The 11,320-nt window shown below is 39.4% G+C and overlaps 1 protein-coding gene across 1 annotated transcript in view; it reads left to right on the forward strand.

Moving 5' to 3' along the window:
* The window catches only part of LOC121638758 (slit homolog 1 protein-like), a 133,317-nt gene extending 122,459 nt beyond the window's left edge, over nt 1-10,858 (forward strand). The window contains exon 38 of the mRNA XM_041983726.1: nt 6,088-10,858. Within this exon, the coding sequence (XP_041839660.1) occupies nt 6,088-6,344 (257 nt within the window). The 3' untranslated portion in view covers nt 6,345-10,858. The remainder of the gene's footprint in view (nt 1-6,087) is intronic.
* Nucleotides 10,859-11,320: the final 462 nt, after the last annotated feature.

Genomic DNA, 11,320 nt, shown 5'->3' on the forward strand with positions numbered 1-11,320 from the left:
TAGCGCTTTCATTGTTGATCCCATCAGCCTGTTAAAGATCACACTACAAACACACTTAAACACTGCTGAAATAAATTTGCAAATCACTTTGAGAGGTTAAACAAATTGCTATACAAAGTTTGTTATTAAGCTTCATTAAAAGGTGAAAATGTATTAATATAGTCCTTACTGTCAGACCAAACAGCAGAGGGAGGACCTAAGAGCATGACATCACAAAAATCCCCTTTACAGACACAGGGTGGAAGAAATTTATTGATTCTGTGTTTATGTGGAAAGAGCTTGGTACCAGAGAGAGTACTGTGGCAGAAGAGGCAGTGCAGAACTTTAATCTAAAAACTGAGGTTTGTCATTGCCATGCTACGTTGTATAGTTGTTTTGTGGATGGCTTTGACTTGCTTAAAGACTGAAAATGGAAATGACCTTTGCTAATATTTAAGTCTGTGTGAATCTTGAACTTCAGCTGTGAATCTGTGGAGAAAAAAATAGAAACTGGCATCAAGGCACAATGATATTAAGTACATTGAACTTGTGAACCAAACTTTGTCTTTAACTTGTAACATAAGCTTATTGCATTCTTACAATTATGTAAAAAGACTCAACATAATAAGTATCACTGGGTGCTTCTGGATTTTGCCCCCTGAGCCCCATGCTCACCAAATTTCCTTCCATTCTATCTCTCTCTCTCTCTCTCTCTGCCTATTTACATTATGGTAACACCAGTAATATACACTAAATAAACTAACCTGTAACCTTAATTATATTTACACTAAGCTTATAATGACTGACGCTGGCCTGCTGCCAAATGACCACAAGTTTAATCTCAAACAATTTGGGTTATTTCACAGCAGGTTTGGTGAAAGATGTCATATTAATTTGTTAAGAACAAACAGAGATACTGAAATAAAGATACCGATCTCTTGAGCTTCACATTTGTGTAATTAATTGATCAATTAATCGAGTGTGCGTTAACGACCTATCATTTACACAAAAATAAACTTAAAAAATAAACCAAAGTTATGCATCAAATAAATAGCATGGAAAGCATTTTTGAGCAACTTTGCATATTTACGTCTGATTGGCTGAATAATTTCATGTGATTTTTAGCTTTGGATGCAGTTGGTTCAATTAACTTAGTAAGCTGCGGTGTTTACCTGTAAATTTAATGAACTTTAAAGTATGATTGTGGAAAAATGTGCAAGAACTACGAGTGCCAACAAACAAAATCTGATCAAGAAACAAAAACAAGCTTTAAAATATACAAGATCCAGGTCCTCCCTTACTGGGGATCATTATTTTTAAAAACTAAAGCTGATAAGCGGCCTCAGCCCACCGCCTAACTGGTCTGATTTAACTTCTGATTCACAATTTGAAATGTATCTGGATTTAAACAGTAAAACACAAAAACACAAAGGCCTTCACAGTCGTTATCCAGATGTTTGATGGCATCAGCAACCCTGAAAAGGAAGAGCTTCATATACTGCTTCCCTGTTGATCATGTCTGAGAAGCCACACAGATCATGCAACTCACTCTCAGCACTTTGTGGTGAGGAAACACTAGAGCAGGGGCTCCAGCGCAGGCCCCTGAGGGCCACTATCCTGCAGGCCCCCAATGCCCCCCAACCCCAACACATCCAAACCAAATCAGTGAACCACCATGCAGAACCTCATAGCCGGATCTACTTGACCTGAGCCAGGTGCAGTAAAATACAGAAAACGTGCAGGACAGCAGTCACCAAGGACCAAACCCAGACACCCCCACACCAAAGACTGGATAAAACGTAAAAGGAACACACTTTAATAAGAAAAGATAAGATTATCAGATTAAGAACACATGCATTTATAAAATTAAATCAAATTACATGAAATTAAATAGGACAGTAAAGACAATGAAAAACAACGATCAACATAAAAAGATAAAATGTTGTAAAACCTACTTATAAAATTTAGGTAAAAGCCAAACTAAGAAGATATGTCTTCATTTTTCCTTTGAAAATGTCCAAACCCTCAGTGACTCTCAGGTAATCAGGTTTGCACAGGTGAGGACTCTAATGGCCAATTTCCACCAGGTGCGTGTGCACCACCTTACAGTCGTGCTGCAGCCTACTCAGCTATTCGAAGCTGTTTTAGTCAACGGTTTGGTTCCCACAGTGTGCCGCGGTTTCTCCACTAGACATACACACCAAGTCTATTTTTGATGGCGCATGCATCTAGAACGCGTCAGGCTCAGCAGTTCAGATAGGGGCACACAGGATATCCAGACATGGAAGCAGTGTAAAAGCTTCCGGTCATTTTATAAATAAAAGATTTGCGCTCGCTGAACCATGTAAACATTACATCATTAATCGATCCGGGGGTCTCAGTGGTGTTTTTTTCATCATGGACAGCGAGACGTTTATGCTGGAATCGGAGAACCTCCACTTCTCCTGTGATTTTGTGATCTCATGGATCCAGCTAGGTGGACTGCACCCGTGTGAGCTCCGCACCTGACTCTCTCCCGGTGTGGACTGACCCGCCGTGGAGGTCGGAATGAAACCGTGGTTCAGCCGGAACTTGTCGCACATGCACCCGGTGGAAATAGTAAAAAGCTGGCTCACCGTGTGCTTTAGTTCTGGCCTCTTTCAGAAGACCTGAGTGTTCTGGAGGGCTTATAAGTTAAAAGCAAATCAGATAAATAAGTAGGATTAAGACCTGTAAGAGCTTTAAAATCCATTAAAAGAATCTTGAAATCAACCCTGAAGCACACAGGTAGCCAGTGCAGAGACTTAAAAATAGGTTTAATGTGATCTCTGTTTGTGGTTTCCATTAGCAGACATGCAGCAGCTGTAAGGTTGCAACAGAAGAGCATTACAGTAGTCTAGTCTGCAGGTAATTAAAGCATGAATTAAAATTTCTGTTTACTTTGTAAAAGAAATGGCTTCACTTTGGCTGTGTTTTTAGGATGATTAAAGCCAATCTTTGTTATGTGACAAATCTGGATTTCAGTTTAAATTTGAGTCAAGACGTGGCAGGGACAGGGCAATGGATGGGTTTTGGGTAAGTGAGTGGGTAAGGGTTGGGGTAAAGAGGGGTTTTGGGGGCAGTAAAAGGGGGTGGGGGGCTGGTGGATGGGAGGGTTGGTTGGGAGCAGGGGACGTGCGGACATGTTCTGGTCCCAAGGGTTCCTAGCCTTGGTATTGGGTTCCTGGACGAGGCTCTGCCAGAGGGGATGGGTGGCAATGGATCTGTGGGATGCCCGCTCTCCATGCAGCCCGCACCGCAGCGCCCAGTGACCCCTGGGCCTGTTCACCGTCACCCTGGGCTGCTTGGTGCCCCTGCCCCATCGAGCCGGGTGGCTCTGGTCTGGGGTCCCCTCTGCTCTGGGCTGAGTGGGCCATTTATATAACAGGTCTCCCTTGGTAGAGCAAATCTGTCCGGCAAAATATGGCACACAGACTGCCGTTATATATGTTAGGATGAATGAATGAATGGATGGATGAATGAATGAATGAATGAATGAATGAATGAACAAATGAATGAATGAATGAATGAAAGAATAAATAAATGTCAAATAAAACACGAAGATTCTTCACTTTTTCAGCTGGAAAGCCAAAGCTTTCAGTTTATATGTAGTTTTATTCTTTGTCCCTCAGGACCAATCACCAGTAATTCAGTTTTGTCCTGGTTGAGCTGTAAAAACCTTTCTTCCATCCATGACTTAATTTCTAAAATACAACTTTATCTGTGGAAAGTGCTTTATAAATAAACTTTATCTACTTACAATTACAATCCTGTGTCACTGAGACACACAGCAATATAAAGCAGCAGATCACCAACATAACTATAGAAATCCATGCTGTGTCTCCACTTCACTGGACATTATCAAGTCATCCAATACGCTAACACTCAATGAAGATTTATCAAATATATTATAAAATGTAATGTCCATACACTCACTATCAAGTTTGCCTCAGTGAAGAACAAGAAAAGAAAATGACTGCTATATTTTTTAAGAATAGATTTATTTTATAGATACAAAAGATTATTTTAAAATATTCTTTTAGAATAGATGGAAATTACTCAATTAAAGTAAAAGTCAAATAAGACTGAAAATAAAGCATTTCTCTTCATGCCTGTAAAAGTAAAACATTTTTAAATAATTCATGTATCAGATGATTTAAGGCTCCCCTGCTGCTCAAGTTCTTTATTTTGATTTTTGCTAAGTTACATGTTTATCTTGGAGCTGATGAGGGGATACAAAAGAAACTGAGGTTAAATAAAGTTCATGTCTCAGAAGAAGCCTTTCAGATGAGGTGAAACATCTTCAAGAACCAAGAAAGAGAAGTCCAGTTTCCTTTAATTCAAGCCCTTATGTTGGACTACCAAGACCCGGATGACCAAGAGTTTGCAACAGTAAAGGCAAGACAAATGTATTTTTATAGCACATTTCATGTACAAGACAATTAAAAGTGCCTTACATAAAACATTTAAAGCATTACAGAGTGCAAGAAGCAAGTGCATTAAAACACACTTTAAAAGAAATAAAAGAAATTAAATAAAAACTGAAAAAATAGGTTAAAAGACCTAAAATAAAATAGATAAAAAGCACAAAATAAAGTTTCAGAGTGGGGAATTTAACAGTTGTTCAGATAAAAGGATCCAAATAAAGTTTTTAATCCTGAGAGTTTCAGCAGACCTGCAGTTTTCTGGGCGTGAGGAGCAGAAAGCTGAACGCTGCCTCTCCATAAAGCATGAAGCATAAAAGCCAAGCCCAGAAGAAGAGAAGACAACAATAAAATCAAAGACATGTTGTATGCAACAGTTATCAGTTTTAAGGAGTAAAAGAAGCCAGAGTTTCCACTGGCCTGCAGATCTGTGGGAGCCTGTTCCTAAAGGAAACTAAAAGCAGCTTCTCTGTGTTTGGTTTAACTCTGGGAACACAAAGTAAGCCTGAACCTGATGATGTGAGGAGCCTGAAGGTTCATGGTGAACCAGAAGGTCTGAGATTTGACTGTTCAGGGTTTTATAAACCAGCAGCAGTGTTTTAATCAACTCTCTGCTAGACAGGAAGCCAGTAAACATGTCAAACCAGGAGGGATGGGATCCACCACTTTCTGGTGTTGATGAGAACTCGAGCAGCAGCGTTCTGGGTGCAACTGTCTGATCGATTGTTATAATAAATAAATCTTTATTTGTATAGCACTTTTAAAAACAGAGTTTACAAAGTGCTGAACATCACACAGCAAAGAAAACAATGACAAGACACATACAGAGTACAGCATGAAAATTAAATAGATAAAATATTATAATATTATAAAAAGGCCAATCGATAAAAGTGCGTTTTAAGAAGTGATTTAAAAGATGACACTGATGGTGTCAGACTTATCTCCTCAGGCAGGCCATTCCAGAGTCGAGGGGCCCGGACAGAAAAAGCTCGGTCACCGTTGGTCTTTAGTTTCGACCCCGGTAAACCTGTTACAGAAGTCCAGTCTACTTAAAATAAATGCATGAATAAATACATGAACTAAATCACTCTGACACATTAGTCCTTTAATCCAAGAACTATTCTTAAGGTGGTAAAGACGGTGATCCTTTTAAGTGATTTGATGTGACTTAAACTTCAGGTCAGAGATTTCTGGTTTTGTTCAAGCTTTTTTTTTTTTTTTTTTTTTTTTCTTTAAGCAGATTTAAGAAGTGTGCAGATTTTTAGCCGTCCTCTTTAGGTCAAAATCATTTATTTCTTTAGGACACTTAAAGAGGGTGTGTAGGGGATTGTAATTCCCAGGTTGTATGGTTATTTGCATATTGTCTGCAGAACCATGGTAACAAATTTAATTATTTTCATGATCTGTGTGAGTGGAAACATGGAAATGTTGAACAGAAGAAGCCCCAGATTAAATCCCTGTGGTGCTCCACATCATTTTTGTGTGGTCAGATGAGTGATTGCCAATAGCCACAAAGAAGTCTTTAAGTTGAACATTTATCTGTCTTTTGACAACACCGAGTGGCTACTCTACTCTAGTTTTAATGGAAACACCTTGTCAACAACCACACCTTATCATCTGTGTTGAGGACCCCGTTCAAACCACCGGAGTCTGTTCCCACCCACAGAGTCCCCGTGTCGAGGTGAGCCGATCAGAGATTACCACCGGCTGCAGCGTGGCACCGTACTCTGCCAGACCTCCAAACCGTTCTCCTGGGTGGAATGTGAAGGCCGCTGCCAAGCATCAACTGGGGGGTCCGCCGCCTCCTGCTGCGCCCCTCTGAGGGTCCGCCGTCGGAAGCTCGCCTTTGAATGCGACGATGGGACCTCGTTTACACAGGATGTGGAGAAACCTGTGGAATGTGGCTGCAAAGAGTGTGTGTAGTACTGTGAAGGCGATGGCGTATACACAAACACACACACACATACACATATATGCAGGCGCACACAGTTTGAAACACAAACACACACACTGTAGAAACTCTCCCACACATACAGAGCTTTGGGTGTTTTGTTTTTGTGTGTTTGCGCACAGTTTTGTAACATAAACAGTTCTTCCATTTTGAGATGTGAAATCAACAAGTCAACCTCATCATCATCATCCTCTTCCTCACCTGCTGTAGGGAAACTTGCATGTTAGCTACCTAACTCCAGCTCATTGTTACACAGCTGCAAACATCTTTGTTCTCATGAAGCTGAACAGGTGCAGTGAGAGTGCAATCATCCATCTGTGCGTTGCAGTCCCAGCTCATCTGTAACTGGTCTGGTTGCGCACGTGTGTTTGTGCATGTGGGTCCATGCAGTGATCGCGATGTGGTCAGACGTAGCTCCCCCACAATATTCACACTGTGGGGGAACTACATCATATTTTACTGGTCCTTCTGACCAGGGCCCTGTGTCAGGGTTTACGTTCAGCTTTGGTTCAGTTTGTTCCGACAGGCTGCACCACATGCAAACATGAAGCTGATGTTTCTCAAATAACCACTTGAGGCTGCCTCTGAGAGTTAACCCAGATAAACTCCACTGCAGCAGGAAAAAGACTAACACATTTCCAATCTGGTACAGAAGGAAAATGAGTCAGGTCTCCACGGCTCCACTGTCTCATCCTGACTGCTGCACATCTTCATGCAACACATCCAAGAATGAACTTCTCAAGATCCAGTGATTTATAAAATGATTTATTGGAGCTTTTAATAGAAAGTAAAGAAACTGTTAGGTTGAAGTTGGTTAGAACACAGAAGTCTCATGTCAGACTTTAAAACACTAAAAATCTAATAATTAAAATAAACAGCATAATAGAATTAAGTGGATCAAATTAACTAAAACTAAGTTTAAGCTTGTTTTCCAACACTGTTAATGTGTTAAAATGTTTGTGTCACATTCACACTTTTCCTCAAATCCATCCTGTCATTCATTCGGTCAGACTTAAATATTCACACAAAGACAAGATGCTCATTTCAGGAAACTATCTGGGATTATATCTGCAGTCCTATTAAATTTGAGCCGTCGTAAATAAGTCACCATGTTCACATCAGCCCTCAACTCACAACTGCACGTTTGCCAGCCGCTTCTGTGGTAAAACGGAGATAGTTACCACCCCCTACTGTTGAATGTGAACGAATCAACCTGACTATTACAGATCGACGGGAGGGATTTTACTGCATTTGTTTGCTTCTTTTTGTCACTGCGGTCCAGAGACGGACGTTTTGTCTGCTTGTTAGAGTTTAAAGCAGACAGTTCAGACTTAGTTTAGGACTGAGTTTTGGTTTAGAGCTGGGTGTGGACAGCGCTGTGGAGGAACAACACCTGTCTCTTACATTTATATTTAGCTGTGATATGATCTTCCTGCCGTTATTTTCCTTGTGTGAAAGGTGAAAATCTGTCAGCAAAGTCAACAAATGGAGAATTTAAAGCCAACATGCTGCTCTCTGTAATGCCACAATAATTATTTTCATTTTAATTTTTGTCGATTGACTCATATCTCGGTCTAAAGCCTTCAGGTGCTAGTTCGTCTTTTATTACATCTCACAACTGAACGTGAAGCTTTAAAGTTGAATACAGGGCAAGCTGTAACCTGAAGGTGTTTTTCATTTTGATTTTTTCATAAAACTCATTTAATGTAACATCCTCCCAGAGGTTTATGCTGAAGAATGTCTGGAAACTTAGATGAAGTTTTCCCTCCTCAAACCCAGCAGTGTTGTTCAGGAAACAGTTCGTCGGGATGTCAAAATCAGAGTAAAGCAGAAATAATTATCCTCTAAATTAGTCAGACATATGTGTGTATCCTGGCCAAACATGAGTGATAATCACAGTAAATTAAACCAAGTTTTGAACTCCCAACTGAGCCGATCCAGCTCTGGTTAGGGTTAGTTAATCCCAGTTGTCGAAGGTAAAAGCTTCCATGTGATAAATGAGGCAGGTGTGGGTGGTGATCCTGAACTCTCCACTATCATCACTCTGCATACATCAGTCCACTGACCACAGTTGTTCTGGTTTAAAATCTTTTTCTTTCCAAATAGCTACACATATGCCGTAACAGAGCTGTTAGTTAGGATGTGCACATGCACACATCTGTGCACGTTCGTCCAATGATGACTATAAATTTAAAAAAAAGTAAATTCTCTTATGAGTAAAATCACACCTAAAAAGTTTGTGTATTTTGTCTGTGAGGATACAATAAACACAGTTAAAACTAATAAGATTACAAATAGAATATGTAATTTATGATTATGATTTGACAACAAACTCACAGCTGTTTGTTTCTAAACTAGTAAAGAAGATAACATAATCATTAATTACTTTTCCTATATGTAATTTCTTTAGTTGTAACTTTTTACATCATATTCTCACTAACAAAATACACAAACATTTTATATATGATTTTATACAGACAAGACTTGACTTTTTTAAAATTATGCACATCTTTTGATGACAATAGAGGGATGTGTATTTGTGTGCACATCTTGATTGGCAGCTCTGTTACTCCACTTTCCGATTCCTGCAGTGCAGCATTAGCATTAGCTCCGAAAATTTACACAAGCAAGCGTGTCAACTTCACCCCTCAGAAAAATGAGCATGATGCTGACTTCATCATGTCCAACATCTATAAAGTTTGTCAACTTTGCAATTTGCTAAACGGATCACTAAAAACTTGAGCTGCTTATTTAAACTGCAGAATAATATTAGCTTGGATGAAAGTTGGATGGATCCGTGGCTAATTGCTGTGGTTGAGGTCAGTGTATTTTTTGCTCGATGTATTAAAAACCAAAAATGAGCATTTATTTGATTTTTGCTGAAAAATCAAAAAACTAAAAATGAAATTACATTTTTTCCTTTCAACTATTACAAATTAATAAAAATTAAAGTAACTAAAAATTAAAAATGGTTTGATTTTGGTTTTATAGTTTGCAGAACAAAAGATAAAATCACTAAAATACAAACAAAAAACAACCCGTTTTACTGTATTTTCATATTAAATTGATTGAATTTAATATTAAATATGATTTTACCTCTTGTCCTTGTCTGAGTAGGTTTCAGAGACATTTTATTATGTGAAATTAATTCTCATAAAATGGGTAGTTAACATTCGATGCTCTGTCCTACCCAAATCAAAATCCCTTTTTCCACCAGCGGGTCCAGGTCTGGACGGGTCAGTTTGGTTCGGTAAACATTGATCACCATTGAGTTTCCACAGCAACCATACCCTTACCTGGTGGGCGGAGTATCAGCCAGATAGCCACAGACGTGTGAGCTACAGAATAGTGGGATGTAATGCTTGTGTTATAATGAAGAAGGCGACCCAGAACAAAAGGAGGAGAATGGTGGACATCCAGCAGTTTGTCTTCTTTCTTATTAGCATGTGGCCTTAACAAAAACTCCACTGTATGTTTAAACATGGAGCTGTTTTTGCTTTGGTTTGAGACTCGCCAATTAGAACAATCAGTGGATCACAGGGTGTCAAGCTCCACCCTTTAAGATCAAATTAGTGAGACTGGGACCCCAGCGAAGGGTAGGATGGGTCTGATCGGATGTTCTGGCTCCCTTCCCAGTTTTGTCATATTTTATTTTTTAATGAAAACTAAATAAGCACTTGTTTTGTGTTTTTTAATACTCACCTCTGAACAAAAAACCCAAAGACCGTACACTGACCGGTTGGCTAGCTTTAGGTTAACGCACTGAAGAAGGTCTATAACATTTTAATGAAGGAGGTTGAGTTTTTTATGCAACTCCTATTACATCGAGCCTCCATTTGAGACCAGCTTTGAAAATCCTGAACAGAAAAATGACATCAAACTGTTTTTATTTCCATAATTCAGTACTTTTACAGAGCTGAAGTCTTTCCACTGAAGCTAGGAATCAGAAAAACACACTCGGGAAAGGGCGAGACGAGGATGAAGGTTGGATGCTTTAGTGTGTTTATGTGTGAATGAATGTGTAGAAATACAGAGAGAGCTTCACAATAATGCACGTTTGCTCTGATCAAAACCCTCCTCTCTGACTTGTTAGAAGGGTCTGTGAATGCATCATGCCAACGTCACAGGGAAACCATAGCTGTCATTTATAATGTCATGATATTTATATGGATGTGAAACTAAAATAAAAACTATGTATTGTGAAGTTTTAACATGTTTTTATTTTCTATTTTAACGTATATAAATGGCTGATTTGTGTCATGAGTCCAAATTAAACTAACGTAGTTTGATTAACATTATTAATGTACACACAGTAACAAGCTAACAGACTGTAATATATAAATGATGAACTTATGATGCATCTGATTTTGTTATAGTATTTTTATATGTTGGAGAGGATGTTGTCACTGTGTCATCTGTAACCTGTAGATAAGTCTTTGTTTTGTCCAAAAAAAAAAAAAAAAAATGTTCCTGGGATTTGAACACACCATAAAGGGAACAAAAAAAAAAGTGTGTGTTCAGGTGTGTGTTGTCTCACCTGAAGGGAAGACGACGAGTAGTGCTTTTTCATATTTATTTAAATAAAGAGCTTCTTCTTCCTTCACTATTGTTTTTTTTTCCTCCTCATCCTTCACACTGAGGTTGTCCTGTTGTTGCTCTGTTGCTCTGACCTTTGACCCCATCGCCTGGCTGTCCAGCATCCAGGCGATGGAGCTGATGGCAGCTCAGGGAGGCAGAAGAGTAAATGTGGTGGAGGGAAAGATGGAGATGGCAAGGGCTGGTTTGGGTGACTGAGATGCTCACAGCTGAACAAAGATGGAGGACAAAGTAAGAAAGGATGGCTGGAGAAGAAAGAGAGGGAGGCGGGTGGGGGGGTGGCGCTCAGAGACTGAAGCCTTTTAATGAAACGGTGATTTATGCGTCCCTCTGTAACCATAAAACATAATAT

Source organism: Melanotaenia boesemani, chromosome 4, assembly GCF_017639745.1.
Source record: "Melanotaenia boesemani isolate fMelBoe1 chromosome 4, fMelBoe1.pri, whole genome shotgun sequence".
Classification (NCBI taxonomy): Eukaryota; Metazoa; Chordata; class Actinopteri; order Atheriniformes; family Melanotaeniidae; genus Melanotaenia; species Melanotaenia boesemani.